The sequence below is a fragment of the Babylonia areolata genome, chromosome 25 (genome assembly GCF_041734735.1).
Source record: "Babylonia areolata isolate BAREFJ2019XMU chromosome 25, ASM4173473v1, whole genome shotgun sequence".
In the NCBI taxonomy this organism is placed as follows: Eukaryota; Metazoa; Mollusca; class Gastropoda; order Neogastropoda; family Buccinidae; genus Babylonia; species Babylonia areolata.
Window position 1 is genome coordinate 6,776,249 of NC_134900.1, and position 19,540 is coordinate 6,795,788.

The 19,540-nt window shown below is 44.9% G+C and overlaps 1 protein-coding gene across 1 annotated transcript in view; it reads right to left on the minus strand.

Moving 5' to 3' along the window:
• The window catches only part of LOC143300014 (dynein axonemal heavy chain 12-like), a 92,336-nt gene that overhangs the window by 55,456 nt on the left and 17,340 nt on the right, over nt 1-19,540 (minus strand). The window contains 18 exon segments of the mRNA XM_076613570.1: nt 301-478; nt 481-529; nt 992-1,237; nt 1,723-1,869; nt 2,146-2,238; nt 2,576-2,901; nt 3,284-3,452; nt 4,520-4,627; nt 5,401-5,520; nt 6,627-6,789; nt 7,454-7,567; nt 8,374-8,576; nt 11,709-11,909; nt 12,816-13,001; nt 13,787-13,894; nt 15,327-15,507; nt 17,710-17,831; nt 18,558-18,764. Coding sequence (XP_076469685.1) covers nt 301-478; nt 481-529; nt 992-1,237; nt 1,723-1,869; nt 2,146-2,238; nt 2,576-2,901; nt 3,284-3,452; nt 4,520-4,627; nt 5,401-5,520; nt 6,627-6,789; nt 7,454-7,567; nt 8,374-8,576; nt 11,709-11,909; nt 12,816-13,001; nt 13,787-13,894; nt 15,327-15,507; nt 17,710-17,831; nt 18,558-18,764 — 2,921 coding nt within the window.

Consider the following 19,540-nt stretch of genomic DNA (forward strand, 5'->3'; position numbering starts at 1 on the left):
TATATTCATAAAGAATGAAGTACAAATGACAAAATTAAGCAGATAAAACTGCCATTCTCCTGACAGCTACGTCAGATGCAAACAATAAAGAAAGGAAATGGTGGAATAAAACTTCAAGAAATATTATTCTGATTTTCATTCACCAGAACTGCACCGGTACATAACCCATGCTGACAAAATCACAGAACCAAAGCACAAACGACCTCACTGACAACCAAGGGAAGTTCCCACTATCCATCCCGTGTACCCAGCCCCCCTCATCCCCCCTCACCCCACAGAACAGCTCGATTTCTGACTGACCCATGCCTGACGATCATCATCTCGTAAGTCTGGATGATCTTCTCCACGAAGAAGGGGACGAACTGCAGGTTGAGCTTGGTGGCGTAGCGTTGCATGGCGTCTAGGAAGAGCTGATAGTCGGCTTCAGGCAGCTTGAGGCCCGGGAAGAGGTCGGAGATAATGCCATTGAACAGCGGACGTCGTGCGACAGGAACTTGGGCATGTTCACGTCCATGATGGAACGGAGAATCTGTCATTGGAGGCACACATTCCGCAAGGCATATACGTGCACGTGCTTGCAGGCTCGTGAACACATACACACACACACACACACACAACCCCGCGCGCGTCTACACAGATCCATGTAAAAATGATTACCTATGTCTAGTACCCCTGCCTACGAAAAAAAAGGAAAAAGAAAACAAGGATTATAATCATCTAAAACTGTAGCCCGAATGCCCATGAACTAGGCAACACCTCTCAGTAACAACAACGCCGTTTGATACACAGTTACTCAGCGGGTCTCCGCACTCGCTGTTCCCCATCCCTTTTCCCTCCTCTCCACTAGAAAACGGCCTGGCAACTAGTCAACCCAATAACCAATAAAATAATGATTTAAACAACAACAAACTAACAATAGCGAAGTATAACCATAGTAACCCAACCCCGAATCCCCATCCAGCATCTCCCAACAGAAACAACTGTGACCCACCAAAATATCCTCGGCCTCGTCCGGGTACTTCAGCTTGAGGTTGCCGGCGGCGGACAGCACGGCCTTGACGGCCCGCATGCCGTAGTCGTAGTGGAACTGGGAGGACAGCTGTTCCGAGCACAGGCGGTACGTGGTCACGATCTTCACCGACAGCTTCCGGGCGTCCAGGAAGCCGAACGAATACAGCGAGATCTCGGCGATCATGGCGTAGTCCGGCACCATCATGGCCACCGTACGGAACAGCACCTGTGTCCGCGTGCTTCGTTTCGTCATTCTGCTTGTGAGTTTATCAGCGTCACCGTCAACATCGTCGTCATTATCGTCGTTACTGGGAAATATAACCCATACCTGTCTGTGATGAAACGTGACCGATGCGTAAGCTCGTTGGTTGCTTGATTTACTACTAGGCGCATCAGTATAATGATCTTCTTCGCCCCACTACTACTATCACCCTAAGCCCCCCCCCCCTTCCCCCATCTTAAAAATAGTTCGAAGTCTAAAAAGACTGAATAGACTAAAATTAAATCAACCATTTGATAATCTTCATTCTCAATTCATTACAAAAGTAATATCCGGATACTGAGACAGACTCAAAAGGGAGAGGAGGCACACCAAAGAACAAAGAGAACAGAGAAAGCAGACATGAGACAAGACAACGACGACACCAAGGAATGTTCACAGACAACAGCGCTCAGACAGCGGCGCCATCCATCCACAGGACAGGGACAGACCTTGAGGTTGTCGGGCAGTTCGGAGCGGCCAGCGTAGCCTGGGTTCATGGTGATGCACACGTAGCAGTTGGGGTTCAGCTTCAGTTTGGTGCCCTCGAATATGAACTCCTCCACACGGCCCTGCACGGCGCGGATGATGCACAGGATCTGCGGGGGCATGGACAGAATGAGTGGATAACTCTGCGATTCGTGTGCGAGGATTTTGCAGTCATCGTTGGGATGCTATTCTGCCCACCAGTAGTTCTCTCTCTCTCTCTCTATATATATATATATATATATTAGATATATATATATATATATATATATATATAGAGAGAGAGAGAGAGAGAGAGAGAGAAGAGAGAGAGAGAGAGATCATATGTTCATATTCCCGCACATGCGCACGCGCATACACATGCAAGGTGCTCGTGAGCAGTGACTGACCTGCTGAGCAACCACAGACAGGACCTCCAGGTCGATCCTGTTGAACTCATCAAAACACGCCCATGCTCCGGATGAGGCCAACCCCTTGAAAAACTGCAACACGCAAGACAGACAACCGCTGACACCCGATCCTCGTCAGTTGTGCAGGACTGCTCACGCATTTACAATGTACACTACATTTCAATGTACGGTGTTTTTTTTTCTTTTCCTTCTTTTTTTCCCTTTTCTTTTTTTTCTTTTTGGGTGTAGATGTGTGTCGTCTTTTTCCCTTCCCCTTATTTTGTTTGTTATCGTTTTAATTTTCTTGGGATTGTTTGGCTCTGTTACATTGTCAATACGTTGTTACCATTTTTTTTCTGTAATGTTGATGTAATAAAACTAATATAAAAAAGTGCTCTTCATCAGCTTTTGCAGCAGAGCTATCCCGGACCTTTCCCATGGCGATGTAGTCCAGACCATCGGAGCAGTTGAAGACGACACACTGGACAGCCAGAGCCTTGGCCAGGTCCTTGGTGGTCTCCGTCTTGCCCGTGCCTGCCGGCCCCTCGGGCGCCCCGTTGAGGTTGAGGTGGAAGGCCCCCACCAGGGTGCGGTAGCAGCGGTCAGTGAGGGGCGTGATGACCAGGCGGCCCGAGTTGCCCAGGTACTCGTAACAGTAGTTGACGGTGGCGTTGGTGATGCGCACAAGCATGGCGTTGTCCTCCCAGTAGTAGCGTAGCTGGGCCAGCCAGTTGAAGTCGTTCTCTGTCTCCACGTCTGCGTGGGCACACACATACATACTTGGGATGGGTTTGGTGCTTTGTTTTTCTGTATAGTTTGGTGTTCAGTTGGATCATGCCTTGCTTCCGAAACTGGACCACTGTCTCTATGCGTTACATTGTTACTTAAATACACTACTCATGTCATTGGTGTTGTTTCAACACTTAAAAGTCTTCACTGAAAAATCCACTGTCGGTTATTTTACATTTACACAAGTTATTACAGTCAGAAGAGAAAGAATGTGAATTTGTTTACAGCATCGATCTCTTTTGAAATGTGAGCGAGCGAGCGAGTGCGCGTGCGTGCATGTGTGACAGAGACTTCGAGCCGAAAGAGACACAAAAGCGCAACACATGTAGAGAGAGTGAGTTTGCGAGACTTTTTTTAATCATGTCGAGGACGACGTCACGGGCATGGACATCAATGACGACGAGGGCGCCGAGAGTGGTTCTCTGCTGTTTGGTCAGCTGTCCTCTGACCAGGGCCACGATGTCCTTCATCTGATCCTGCAGCTTCTCGTGGTACTCCTTCAGGTTCATGGTCTTCTTCTGCACAACATCAACACACACCACCGGCAAGTGGAGTGATGGCCTAGAGGTAACGCGTCCGCCTAGGAAGCGAGAAAATATGAGCGCGCTGGTTCGAATCACGGCTCAGCCGCCGATATTTTCTCCACCTCCACTAGACCTTGAGTGGTGGTCTGGACGCTAGTAATTCGGGTGAGACGATAAACCGAGGTCCCGTGTGCAGTATGCACTTAGCGCACGTAAAAGAACCCATGGCAACAAAAGGGTTGTTCCTGGCAAAATTCTGTAGAAAAATCCACTTCGATAGGAAAAACAAATAAAACTGCACGCAGGAAAAAATACAAAAAAATGGGTGGCGCTGTAGTGTAGCGACGCGCTCTCCCTGGGGAGAGCAGCCCGAATTTCACACAGAGAAATCTGTTGTGATAAAAAGAAATACAAATACAAACAAATAGTTCTAACACCAGTCGCTGAGGTCATATGCCACTGCGGTGGGTAGCCTGTTGTAATTCATTCGTGATAACATACAGGTTAGGATCATCATTTTCATGGTGGAGGTGGTGGCGGCGATAATGACGACGACAATGACGCTGCCGATGATGATGTCTTTCGTGTAGATATGCAGGTTCGGAGTGCATTCCTCCCGACCCGTGTTCACAAACACACATGCACACCGGGATTATGGTGTTGGTAGGTATGACGATAGGATGACTACGGCAGTGGTGTTGTTCATGTCAATGAAGAAAAGTTGACGATAACGTTGATTAACTAAGGTGCTTTTGTTTCATCAATGACAAAAGCAGTGACGAATACTACATAATGGCTCCCGCCCCTCTTACAAACATGACAGCACGCTCCAAAGTACGCAAATATGTTCACAGAATCACACACACACACACACACACACACACACAGAGAGAAACACACATACACACAAACGCCCACGCGCACAAATGAGAGACACAAATGTAAAAACACATACATCTAAACTTACACGTATCGCACTAAATCGCGTGCTAATAACGTTGGCACTCATGCATCCACATCCACAGAAATATAGTCAGACAGATGGACAGAGACATACACACCTTGATAGCGTCATGCACCTCCTTGGTCCAGTACACCTGTGAGGCACACAACACCACCTGGCCTGGCCATTCCCTCACCCAGTCACACCGGGCCGACTGCGGGTACGCCTGCACCAATAGCGTGCTATTGTCAGCACCTGAATTAGTCATGTTTACACCCCACTTACTGGGTGGAGAGGCAGACAGAACTTCAGAAAGAAATATGCGAGAGTGGCCCGGAGTATAGTAAGGCTTGCAGACATGACCAGTGATATCATGACAGTGACATAAAAGACAGATTACATTTCAGAAATAATGTCAAAAGCTGAAGCTGATGTTTGTATCCTGATCCAACACACAACGCAATTGTCTGAATGCCAAATGTTAATAAAGGCCATGGGTATGATTTGTGAAAGTCGGGTATCGAAAGAATGTGTGTGTGGTGAGTGTGTGTGTGTGTGTGTGTGTGTGTGTGTGTGTGTGTGTGATGCATACTGTTGTTATAATGTTTATCCATTTGCGTGTGGATGAACAAACAAACCAAAAATCTGTGTCAGATAATATGCCTAACATTTTTTCAAAACAGATCAGTTATGATGAACATGGCTCCAATATACCAAACCCTTCATAACAGGGTTACAATCTTTTTGGGTTGTTTATTCTACTTTTCTCTCCTCCTCATCCTGAATAACCTACTGCTAGCATCCGACTCAGGACAAATCTCCCTTCTCACTGTTGACTAAAATCCCGTGCGACTCTTGTTAAATAAGAACAGCACAGCGAGTCACTTGTATTGCATTCCCCCAAGGATAGCACGGTCCTATGGATTGTTTCCACACTGATCTGTAAAAAGAGTGACTGAGGACAGAAGAGTGTAGCGGTGAGAGGTGAGAGTGACTGACGTGCACGGCCTTCTCCACCACGTCCCTGACCGACATCAGCATGATGTCCTGCACCTGCAGCAGCCACTTCTCCACAGCTCCGCGGGCCTCTGCCGTGTTGATGCTGCTGCAGAACGGCACCTGCACCACATCCCGCATAGATCAGGGGGAGTGAACATCCGCGCATTACCTTTACACATACAAGTTGAACTGTTTGACGCAAAAGCGGAATTTAAAATTACTGGATCAAATTGACATATGTTACGAATACGGATGTCAAGTGTTACATATCGTTTTATGCCGAGGTTATATAATGTAATATATACGAAGCTCCTTTTCTTCAGTCTTGGTTCAAGAAAATTTTTGGATTAACCAACAGAGCACCGCACTATCACGGGTTACTTTTCAAACATCAAATATAACAAAGACTGTACTGTACTTGAACTACAGAATATTAAAAGAAAGGTTTGAATTTGCAAAATGCTTAATAATTCTCCCAGACATTTATCTTAGTATATTTCAAAACACAGAACGCTGAAGCATCAATTGCCTATACAGACAGGGTGCATCGCATACACGGTATATACAGAAACAAAAGATTGTGCACTGAATGTAATTTGAATGATCTTGGTATTGAGTTGTCCATTTTCCCACTCTGTTTATGACAAAGAGTAAGACAACTTTGTTGAAGCTATCTAAAATTGTAAAAAAATTATCACGCGAAATCATTTAAAAAATACCTCTCCACTCGAATGAATTTACAACTTTGGTAAAGCTATCTAAGTAAAATTATTGTGCATAATCATTGAAAAAATACCCCTTTTCACGACTAAATTTCCTTACGTATTACACAGTTAATGTTTGTGCAGTTTGTGTTATTTTAGAACACAGTCTTTCCTGTTTAGATAATAAACTAAAGTGCATCATCTCGTTCACTTACACGTTCGTTATGTTAGGCCTTGACACATACACTGTCATGAATTGTTTGCCTTCTGTTCTTTTTGATTTTCCATGTTGACCCATGGGGTCTTTAGGAAATAAACATCGACCTGACTTATTGTGTCTGCCCGTCCTGTTCCTATGAGGCGTATTCTGCTGCACGGGGATTCATGCTCTTTCTCTTTCTCACGCCCACCCGTCTCTCACCTGCCACTACCTGCAACCCCCGAACTGCCCTGCCCGCACTACCTCCTTCTCCAGCGCACCTCATGCGACCCTGTCCCTTAATGAAGAAAAGAAATGCGGACCTTCTCTCCCTCGCTGCTGAACATGCCGTGGATGTCCAGGACTTTGTCGAACTCCAGCCTGGCGATTCCCTCAAAGCACTTCTTCAGGTGGGGCTGCACGCGCGTCGGGTCCTTCGTCTCCGACAAGATCTCCAGCATCTCGTCATTGGACAGGAAAAAGAACCTAGCACACACCACCACGTCCTCGGTGGAAGAGGGCGGTAGGTATGGGGAAAGAGAGAGGGGGTGGGATGGTATGAGCGGGGGGAGGGAGAGACAGATAGAGAGCGAGAGAGGTAGGTAGGAAGGGAGAGAGAGTGAGTGAGCGAGAGAGAGAGAGAGAGAGAGAGAGAGAGAGAATGGATAGCTCAAATAAATGGGATTGATTAACTGTAGGTGAATGGACAGACAGAAGGAGGCTGGGAGGCTGGTAAAGAAAATGAGGAAAACTGAAATATTAAAACCGAGCCTTGACTGCACAGTAGCACACGCACACTTGTGTGCGCTGACGCTCTACTTAAGTGCGCGGACACACACACGCACAATGCTCCCAGTAAAAATGAAACATTTCTACACTGCACTCTGGTGTTGTCTGCAGCCCTTCTATGCGTTTCGTGAGAGAAGTCATACAATGAACAGGAACATAACGGAATTAATTCACACTCATTCAAAGCTCCGTCTTTCACAACAATCACCCCTGATAGGCATAAGCACTTAAATCATACGTGCCATTATATATCGTTGTGTATCTATATCCATATCTACGATAAAATATCCTGATAAGTTCGCTTGAAACGAGACAAAACGCAAAGCAACATACCACAACACACGTACGTACACACACGTACCTTGGGAAGAAGAGTCGTTTCTTCTCCAGATAAGCGTTGAGTCCCTTGTTAATTTTGTCCAGCATGTTGTTACAGTCCAGCAGCTTCTCCAGCAAGCCTTTCATACTGGCCGTGCTCAGAGCCTGCACACATTTCCATATACATGGAACTAATAATCCGTGCTCCAGTCAATGTTATACAAAGTAAATATGTCGCTTGTAAAACATGATTCTCATGGCGTTTATTCATGTGGTCTGCGTGAAAGACTCTAGTCTGGGTTGGAGGCCATGAGGCTGTGGAGAAGACACATGATAACAGCTGTGACCTCAGTAACCCTTATCCAAAGACCTGCACACCTCTTCTATTTCCTTCCTTTGTCGTTAGTTTGTTATTCTTTGCACGGGAACTGTAACCATCTTTGAAGCACGTCGCGTTTGTTTAGCCATTAAAAGTTCAATTATTCAGTCAACCTATTTCGCCTCGGGACTGTCACGTGTAAAAGGACTGTTCTTAGTTGCTTATTTCGCTAGTATCATATCCTCACACTTTCCACTGGTACCACACTGTGCACACTTGTTTCGTTCTCATGACTTATTCATCTCAGAAAACACATTTCAAAAAACAATCTTCGATTTCCGTCACTGGTATGTCTCGAGCGTGCACAATGAACAGATTTCGTCAGAATATACTGGAGCATGAGGATTAACGTTGTCTTCAATAAACAATAAATAACTGATTTAACAGCAAACGAATGGAAGGAGAGAGTGACGGAGTAAAGGATACAGAAGTAAATAAGATGAATCCTCCGTTCTGAAAAAATACACACAATTCTACACAGCACCAGACAACAGTCCAAACATTAACGAGTCACACACGCACACACACAGAGAAATACACGTACACACAGACAGACACACACACGCACGCACACACACACACACACACACACCTCCGGATGTTTCACAGTGTGCTTCATGACATCCTTGAAGTTCTTGTCCACGGTCTGGAAGAGGCGGCCCTCCTCGGGCATCTGCTGCATGATGTCCTCAGAGCTGAAGATGGGCTCCAGGTAGAGCCACTGGGCCTGCACCTTCAGCCACTCGTCGATTGTGTCCTGGGTCCGCATCAGCTGAGCTTCCCATCCCTGGACAGGTGAAGTGAGGACAGAGAGCACCATCGTCATGCTGTGTTGTCATGAAGGACAGAGAGCACCATCGTCATGCTGTGTTGTCATTAAGGACAGAGAGCACCATCGTCATGCTGTGTTGTCATGAAGGACAGACAGCACCATCGTCATGCTGTGTTGTCATGAAGGACAGAGAGCAACATCGTCATGCTGTGTTGTCATGAAGGACAGACAGCACCATCGTCATGCTGTGTTGTCATTAAGGACAGAGAGCAACATCGTCATGCTGTGTTGTCATGAAGGACAGAGAGCACCATCGTCATGCTGTGTTGTCATGAAGGACAGAGAGCAACATCGTCATGCTGTGTGTTGTCATGAAGGACAGAGAGCAACATCGTCATGCTGTGTATTGTCATGAAGGACAGAGAGCACCATCGTCATGCTGTGTTGTCATGAAGGACAGAGAGCAACATCGTCATGCTGTGTTGTCATGGAGGACAGAGAGAGCACCATCGTCATGCTGTGTGTTGTCATGAAGGACAGAGAGCACCATCGTCATGCTGTGCTGTCATGAAGGACAGAGAGCACCATCGTCATGCTGTGTGTTGTCATGAAGGACAGAGAGCACCATCGTCATGCTGTGTTGTCATTAAGGACAGAGAGCACCATCGTCATGCTGTGTGTTGTCATGAAGGACAGAGAGCACCATCGACATGCTGTGTGCTGTCATGAAGGACAGAGAGCACCATCGTCATGCTGTGTTGTCATTAAGGACAGAGAGCACCATCGTCATGCTGTGTTGTCATGAAGGACAGAGAGCACCATCGTCATGCTGTGTTGTCATGAAGGACAGAGAGCACCATCGTCATGCTGTGTTGTCATGAAGGACAGAGAGCAACATCGTCATGCCGTGTGCTGTCATGAAGGACAGAGAGCACAATCGTCATGCTGTGTTGTCATGAAGGACAGAGAGCAACATCGTCAAGCTGTGTTGTCATGAAGGACAGAGAGCACCATCGTCATGCTGTGTGCTGTCATGAAGGACAGAGAGCACCATCGTCATGCTGTGTTGTCATGAAGGACAGAGAGCAACATCGTCATGCTGTGTGTTGTCATGAAGGACAGAGAGCACCATCGTCATGCTGTGTGTTGTCATGAAGGACAGAGAGCAACATCGTCATGCTGTGTGTTGTCATGAAGGACAGAGAGCACCATCGTCATGCTGTGTTGTCATGAAGGACAGAGAGCACCATCGTCATGCTGTGTTGTCATGAAGGACAGAGAGCAACATCGTCATGCTGTGTTGTCATGAAGGACAGAGAGCACCATCGTCATGCTGTGTTGTCATGAAGGACAGAGAGCACCATCGTCATGCTGTGTGTTGTCATGAAGGACAGAGAGCACCATCGTCATGCTGTGTGCTGTCATGAAGGACAGAGAGCACCATCGTCATGCTGTGTTGTCATTAAGGACAGAGAGCACCATCGTCATGCTGTGTGTTGTCATTAAGGACAGAGAGCACCATCGTCATGCTGTGTTGTCATTAAGGACAGAGAGCACCATCGTCATGCTGTGTGTTGTCATGAAGGACAGAGAGCACCATCGTCATGCTGTGTATTGTCATGAAGGACAGAGAGCACCATCGTCATGCTGTGTTGTCATGAAGGACAGAGAGCAACATCGTCATGCTGTGTTGTCATGAAGGACAGAGAGAGCACCATCGTCATGCTGTGTTGTCATGAAGGACAGAGAGCAACATCGTCATGCTGTGTTGTCATGGAGGACAGAGAGAGCACCATCGTCATGCTGTGTGTTGTCATGAAGGACAGAGAGCACCATCGTCATGCTGTGTGTTGTCATTAAGGACAGAGAGCACCATCGTCATGCTGTGTATTGTCATGAAGGACAGAGAGCACCATCGTCATGCTGTGTTGTCATGAAGGACAGAGAGCAACATCGTCATGCTGTGTTGTCATGGAGGACAGAGAGAGCACCATCGTCATGCTGTGTGTTGTCATGAAGGACAGAGAGCACCATCGTCATGCTGTGCTGTCATGAAGGACAGAGAGCACCATCGTCATGCTGTGTGTTGTCATTAAGGACAGAGAGCACCATCGTCATGCTGTGTTGTCATGAAGGACAGAGAGCAACATCGTCATGCTGTGTGCTGTCATGAAGGACAGAGAGCACCATCGTCATGCTGTGCTGTCATGAAGGACAGAGAGCACCATCGTCATGCTGTGTGTTGTCATGAAGGACAGAGAGCACCATCGTCATGCTGTGTGTTGTCATTAAGGACAGAGAGCACCATCGTCATGCTGTGTGTTGTCATTAAGGACAGAGAGCACCATCGTCATGCTGTGTTGTCATTAAGGACAGAGAGCACCATCGTCATGCTGTGCTGTCATGAAGGACAGAGAAAAACATCGTCATGCTGTGTTGTCATGAAGGACAGAGAAAAACATCGTCATGCTGTGCTGTTATGAAGGACAGAGAGCACCATCGTCATGCTGTGTTGTCATTAAGGACAGACAGCACCATCGTCATGCTGTGTGTTGTCATTAAGGACAGAGAGCAACATCGTCATGCTGTGTGTTGTCATTAAGGACAGAGAGCACCATCGTCATGCTGTGTGTTGTCATTAAGGACAGAGAGCACCATCGTCATGCTGTGTTGTCATTAAGGACAGACAGCACCATCGTCATGCTGTGTTGTCATGAAGGACAGAGAGCACCATCGTCATGCTGTGTTGTCATTAAGGACAGACAGCACCATCGTCATGCTGTGTGTTGTCATGAAGGACAGAGAGCACCATCGTCACATTTTGTGTTGTCATGAAAATCAGGTTCCCCTCACGGCGGAAGAGTAATTACAAAAGTCGACTGGTTCTTCTTCAGACAGAGCATGTTTCGCCCACATTCAACCGCACACAAAAACATTCATATATGAGTGCGAGCGCACATATATACACACAAATACACTCACAGACACACGTGCTCGCAGAGAGAGAGGGAGAGGGGGAGAGAGAGAGAGAGAGAGAGAGAGAGAGAGAGAGAGAGAGAGAGAGAAACAAGCAGACATAGACAGACAGACAGTCAGACTGACAGCCACCAAAGAGACTGTAAAAGGACAGAGGGCGGCGGAGCCCACCTTGATTTCCTCCTCAAAAGGTTTGACGAAGGGTGAGTTCCTCATGGTCTGCGCCTTGACGATGTGGTCATCCAGCAGGGCCTGGATCTCGTCCACAGAGCACAGGATGCTGATGCCTGCGTCCCGGTACACCGACAGGGCCAGCATCACCCCCTCCCACTCCCCCTGCATCTTCTTCGTCGCCTTCTCTAGGGAGTATTCCTGTCACACCAAGTGGGAGGGGGTGGGGGTGGGGGTGGTAGGGATTGGGTGGGTGGGGGTGTGGTTACACCGGCTTGAAAGTCAACCATTGTCCGCATTAATTTCACCCCCTCTTCCTCCTTCCCTACTTCAAAACTATAGCCTGTGTTTTTGTTTGTGGTGCAGTCACTCTGTTGGGGGTGGCTGGAAAGACTGTCAATTTACCAGTATGCCACTTTTCTTGTCCACTGAACTTTAGATAGTGCCATGGTTTAAACACACACACACACACACACACACGAGCGCGCGCACCACACACACATATACACATAGCCACTCACATCAACAATTGTTGCGGGTTAACTACAAATACTCACTTTGTGTACATTCAAAACTGCAACGAGCAAACATGAGTCTCCATAAATACAGCTAAAATTCGCGGTAGAATATCGTAATGTACACACCACCCAGCCTCTTCAGCTTTAACATCTACCAGTAAGATAAGACTAACCCACATGTAATATGCACATGACTAACCCACATGTAACATGCACATGACTAACCCACATGTAATATGCACATGACTAACCCACATGTAACATGCACATGACAAACCCCTCTTTCCTGTTTTGGGACGCAGCGTTGTGTGTGTGTGTGTGTGTGTGTGTGTGTGTGTGTGTGTGTGTGTTGTTCATGATGTGAGGATGGTGGCTGTTTCTTTGTGGCTAATTTCTTTTCTTGATGATTGTTGCTTCTCTTTTGTAACGTGTAATTTGTGGAGCGCCGTCGCATATGAATCATCTTGATTAATGTCAATGCTTTCTTATTATATGCAATTTGTGAAGCGCTGTGAGCCTCTGTGAGGGAACAGCGTTATAGAACAGCGCTTCATTATTATCACAATCATTACTAAGGCGAGCGGCGTACCTTGGTGGCGGCCCCGGACACGGTCTCAAACTGGGGGAGGAACGGCTCCAGATCCAGCTTGAGGACTTTGCGCAGTGTGGTGCCCGCGTTGGGGGTCACGTCGAACGCGGCTATCTCCGACATCTGTTTCCAGTGCCGCTCCCGCAGACCCGGATTGCACATGATGCCGATCAGGGGGATTGTGTCCTGTGCACAGCAAACACGTAACAACTCAGTGAACGTCAAACATTCACCACTGTCACAGTCATCTTTGTAAAAGAAAAATCAAATCGGTAGTCAACTATCCAACCAGCTGGCCTACCAAGGCCAGTCAAATGTGAGGAAATAAAGCAAGTAATCAAAAATGAATGTTCATCCAATATATATTTTTTGCCACCAGCAGACTTTTCCAAACGCCAGTCTCGAAGAAGTAAGCTGTGCCCATTTGATCACTTGAATCCACAACTCCTGTTGGGCATGGGTCGTTTGGGTGGGCCACTGAACAGCACAATGAGAGTCCGCCCAAACATTTGAATCCTTTTTCATTATATCCACAACTTGCTATACAAATCATTCCAATTTGTGACACAAACACATACACTCACAAACACGGACAAACGAAACTGGGTTGTTACACATACTTTGTTTACGTACTTTTGTCAAAAATAGGTGATACACTCCCTTCTTCCTATCGATACATGGGTAAAATACAACTTGTCCGCGTCTATCATCCCATCTTTATAACTTCGTTTCTTAACCCACATCTCTCTCTCCCTCTCTCTCAGAGGCACACACACACACACACATGTATGATATATAATGATAGTCGTGTCTGACTATGACCATCAGAACAGCAGAGAAGGCAACTGCTGGCCTGAGACACACACTCAACACAATCATCACCACATCAACAAATACGATTTGTAGCAAACTGTGTGTGTGTGTTTATGTACAGTTACTATCGGGCCAAAGTAAATCCTTCCCCAACTTACCTTAAAGGATTTAATGTCGCCCATGATCTGGGTACTGATTTTGATCACTTCAGGAGGCTTTGGTTCTTCATGTACTTCCTCCGGTGGCAACTGGCTCACGTCTTCCACCTAAAGTGCGCGCATACACGCACACACAAAAAAACAAACAAAAAGAAGTGGCAGAGATGCAAAGCGACGGTCGGATAGAGATAATTTACAGACCATAGAGATAATTTACAGACCATTTTACTTGGGGATTGTGGCGTTTTACATGGTTTTTGAGTGTCTGGATTCAGGATGTGTGTGTGTGTGTGTGTGTGTGTGTGTGTGCCCCATTGCTTCGACTGGTAGGATAATGTTGAGTCTGACAGCCTATGGTAGGACAGCTGTGCAGTTCTTTAGTTCATATTTCGAACCCGACAGATTTCAATTTGCCAGTATATATATATATATGTATATGTATAGTCTGAGAATGTAGTCTATGAGTTATAAAATATAAGCGAAGCAATGTTACGTTTAACTGATAATTTTGTGTTGAGACTTTGAGAAGTCGCTCACTCTTTTTGAAGAAAGAAAGCACATTTATACAATCTTATTGATAACATTTTTGGTGTTAAACAATGCGAGCACAAGTACTGTTTCAAGAAGCGACAGAGTAGCCTCGCTTCACATAAATGATTGAAACTTATCAATTTACTGACATATTAACAAGTTTTTTATGTGTGGAAATTAACTTTATGTGGAATAGCTAAAAAAATATTGTTGTTTAATGAATGTTTATTATTTTTTTGTCATCCTCATATACTAGGGATTTCTCTACAGGGCTGATGTCTTTTTGTTGCTTTTTTTTTTTTACCTCGAGTCTGTGCGGAAAGAGGAAGGTGACAGAACGGTTAAGACGCTCAGATATACAGAGTCCGTGAGGGTGTGGGTTCGCCCTTTCTCCCGAGTTTGACTGTAAAATCAAACTGAGCGTCTAGTCATTCGGATAAAACGATAAAGCGAGGTTACGTGTGTAGCATGCTCTTGGCGCACTGAAAAAGAACCTCCGAACTCAGTGACGCCTCCTTGAGAGATTGAAACTGAAACTGAAACCGCGAGTTTCAATGAAGAAAAGTGAGAAATGGCTCCCATCTTGATCTTTATTACATGACATGACAACCATCAAGGATTGGACAGCCAAACAGTCACAAAATATACTTAGCACATGTGAATGCCCACAGGAAAAGATGGTGAGCGAGAAGTCTTCATGTCAATGTGGACAGCACACGGCACTATAATTTCACCAGGTTATAATTCATACAACTTAGCTTCTACTTACAACTTCTGTTGTTGTTTTTATAGATACGATTCAGATATCGATATTTTGTCGCGTTTAAACTCATATTTTGAAACAAGACACGAATCTTTACCGCTGCCGACTTCTCCATCACTGACTTGTGATAATTTTGTGTCCACCTCTACGCGATAATACATTTTTACACACACACACACACACACACACACACACACACACACACACACCACAAACCCACAAGGCGTGTCCATGTGGTTCACATACCGTCAGAAGCAGTTTCTGTCTCTCCTTCTTCCTGACGCGCTCAGACTCATCCCACTCGGCCAGGGTCTTCTTGTACTTGTTGTTGAAGACTTTCTGCACCTTAAACAGGTCCCGGAGATAGTCACCCACCTCCCCGTCTATGCTCTCCGCGTCTAGATCCAGGAAATACCCATCCATCCATCTGTTCACACACACACACACACACACACACACACACACAGAGAGAGAGAGAGAGAGAGAGAGAGAGAGAGAGAGAGAGAGAGAGAGAGGCAATGAAGTTCTGAAATTAAAAAAAAACAGCAACAAAACCGATGATAAGTGACATGATACACGTGCGGTGCGTGTATACGCACTCTTGCACGTGTCTAACAACAATATAACAATAATTTTATTCAGTCTTTGCATGCCTTTTGGTCCATATTGACACGGAGAAAGGCATAAACTGATAGCTATATCTATATAAACATTTTAGCAAAAGCACAACGTGCTGTAAGTATCAGTATCTTATTTTCATGCTTTCTACAACACAAAATGCAGTTTTAGCAGCAAGATTACCTTTGAGATTTTCATAAAATGACTGTACTTTAAGCGTGTTTGGAAAACGATAGTTGTACAATGGTATTAATCTATTCCTTAAAACCGACTATTTCAGGAAGACAAAAAGGAAATGAACTAAATCTTCTACACGATTTCTGTCGCATTGTTTGCAATATGGGATATCATACAAAAGTAGTCGATTATATCTCAGCAGACACACTTCGCATGATCTAAATTTGGGATATATTTTGCCTTTACGACTCCCGGGTGGTATACACTGTAATTTTCCTCATAGCGGGTGGAATCATGCCAAAGATGGTGGTATATGTCTCTGAACCTGTTCTGCAATTTTTCTATAAATAAACATCGCCAGGACTTTGTATTGCCCAAGCATAACCAGAACCAATTGTAGTACTTACATAAAAGAAAGTCTTACTTCATGACGCCCAGTTCTTTCGTCGGATGTATCGTGTACGTAGGTATACAAAATGTTGTAGCATTGTTTAGGGAATCTGTGTCAATAGCAATTGGCAGTCTACAGCATTATCCTAGAGCAACGCTATTTTCACATTCCTGCATCATTCAACGTATTTTAACTTGTACCCTTTCAATGGCATCGGGCTTCTAAAATTTCCAGATTTCACAACCGTATAAAAGAATGGGCTTTACTTGTGTGCAAAAAAAAAAAAAAAAAAAAAAACAAAACAAAAAAAACGACAGCTGAAAACCATATCAACTGGAATCATTTTCAATTTGAGATGTAACCTTTTGATCTCTGCGACAGCTCCTAAAGCTTTAACCAAAAGAGCGTCTTCACATTCAATCTATTTCAGTGAGGCTGAAAAGATGACTCCAAATTACATGATTCGACCTTCAACTCAGTGCCATTAAAAGAACCATTTTCACTTATCTTAATACAACCACCATTCTTAAAAATACCTACCACTTTGGTCTTGTCCATGTTAACACTCAACACATATCTTTTGCAATATCTTTCTAAACAGTTGACCCTTTTTTTTTTAATGAAATTCAAAGTCGTGACATTCTTCATATTTCAGAATGATCATTTCGAAGCCCATCTAAACTTTCACTATCAAAGTCTGTATCATTTACATTTCGCTCTGTTGATGGTAAATTTTTAAATGCTGAAACCATTCATCTGGTGATATCAAACTGAATGTTTTAGACTTTACTGCTGTCAGGGATCTGATTTTGCGCCAGAATGATTAGAATTTGCATCATTACATGCTCCATTCAGATCACTGTGCACGTGTGTGCATATTATGACCCTGGACAGTGATTCAAATAATTATGTTAGGTTATCTGCTAATTGTATTGAGCAAAACTGTGTATAGTATGACCATCTGCTTTCAGATGTTTGCTTGCTTTCAAAAGTTATTTTTATCTCTAGCCAAGCGCTGGATTTTCAATCTGATGGCGCCGAACTCGATATCGGTATCGGCGCTTGATGTTTGTTTTTCCCCAATTTCCCAGGTCAGTATTATGTCCAGACCTACTGGCACATGAACCCTCTTCGTGCGTTTACACATGCAGATAATCAAATGCAAACGCCAATGGTCCCGTAATCTTTGTCGGCACTCGAGGATTTATGGAAACTGGAACACACCCAGCCTGCACACCCCCGATGTGACGATAATTATCAGAGCAATGACTGATGATTACTAATGGAACAAGACAATCTTCACCCTGATGATTTTCAAACATATACAAACCAACATCAAATCCCTTTAGCTCTGTCCAAACAAAATGTGCCATTTAACGCGTGCACAAGTGTGTGAAAGCAATGGCTGTGTCTCTCCTGACATCCATCCCCTCTTTTACGTACTTCTTTTCTGATTTCTGCCACTTGAAGATGATATTGAATGCACGGATGAAGGGCTCCAGACTGGTAGCCAGGTCCTCCACATCTTGATATTTGCTCTTCGGCCATTTGTACAGGGTCTCTTCCTGAAACAAAAGTATCAACACCCTTTTTCCGAAACGCCTTGAAAGTGAAGAGACAATGGTGAGAAGAAAATGAGAGTCGTTTCATTAATTTACATTCTTCTTCCAATATTAATATAAGTTTTGCGAGCAGCAGCAGAAACTTTTAAAAAACCTTGCACCATTCAGACTATTAGTCATCAGTTACTGTTGGGACAGTCAAGTCACAGGTTATGGTGTGACACAGCAGTGCCTCAAAGGTGCTCATCTTCATTCGTCTGCGATACTTGCTGTGATCAACTTTACTTCCAAAATGAGGTCACTGAATGCACTTCAGCTATTTTTCACTTATTTCTCGTCAAGATGATGTATGTTTATAGAAGCTTTTTCAAACATTCGCACACGCATAAGCACAAGGCGTGCACAATTTATCATCAAACTCACACATTCATTCGCACATTATATAAGCAAGTACCTTTTCTGTGCAAACACAAAATTGCACACACACACACACACACACACACACACACACACACACACACATATATATATATATATAATATATATAAGTATATTAGATATGTACAATATATATATTTCAGATATATACACACATATGCCTGCGCTAGTAGGTATGGCAGTCAGCACACATTTTACCAATCAATCACACAGTTTTCCGATCACAATAGAGGCAGACTGACAGGAAGACCGGAGTACAGACTGGAAGCGGCTAGCGTTGACCTCCCCCACCTTGTGAATCCACTCAATGACTTCTGACAGGTCGGCCACCTTGCGCTGCACAACCTTGGCGTCCTTGACGTACTGCTGCATCATGTCCAGCTCGCCGAAGTCGTTGAACTCGTCCACCCGCCGCCGGAGCTTGTCGATGTCCTTGTGCACTGACGCGATCTTCTCTGACAGCTCCTTTTCGCCCTTGGAGCGTGCGTTCATTGCGATCTGTGCGAGATGGGAGGGAGGAGGGAGGAGGAAGGATGCGTGAGTCAGTCACTCTCCCATTTCCGCACAACCATGTGGCTTTCTTCCCACATCAAAGCAGCTTTTATACATGTGGGTTTTGTTGCAATATCAACTCTAGTTTGAAATCCATACCGTGTACATATACTTGCTTTTATCAAAATCACGCATGCACGTACGCACGCACACACGCACACACACACACACACACACACAATCACTTGCGGTTACTGAGAAAATGTTATCACTGAAGTTACCACAACACACATAACTGGAACACGGTCAACAATAAATATGTGGGCTCATTTTGTTTAAAATCACACGTGAATCCGAAATGTTTAGGTGGTAATTTGAAGCTGAACTACCCCAAAGTGCTTTCTTGCAAACTCCAGTGCGAAATACATAACATCAATACAATACAGATCACACCAGATGACAAACTAGCAATCATGTGTTTCAGTGTCATAACCCATACTGCACCCACACACCTTTGTGACTTATTTTCTATCTGCACTCCTTCTAGACCTTTACCCTCGTCTGCTAATTCTAGAGTGTTGACAGTTCCACGAAGAAAACCACAGAACCACAGCGCTCTTTTTCCCATCTCTGCCCTTTTCAGTCCGTCACATGGACTCCAAGTTTAGGTTCAAAAGTCTCTCGAAACACACTTTTTCCGTTCTGCCTACATCTTACTGATCGACTGAACTTTAGCAGTAGCAGTAGCAGCAGCAGCAGCAGTAGGAGTAGTAGTAGTAGTA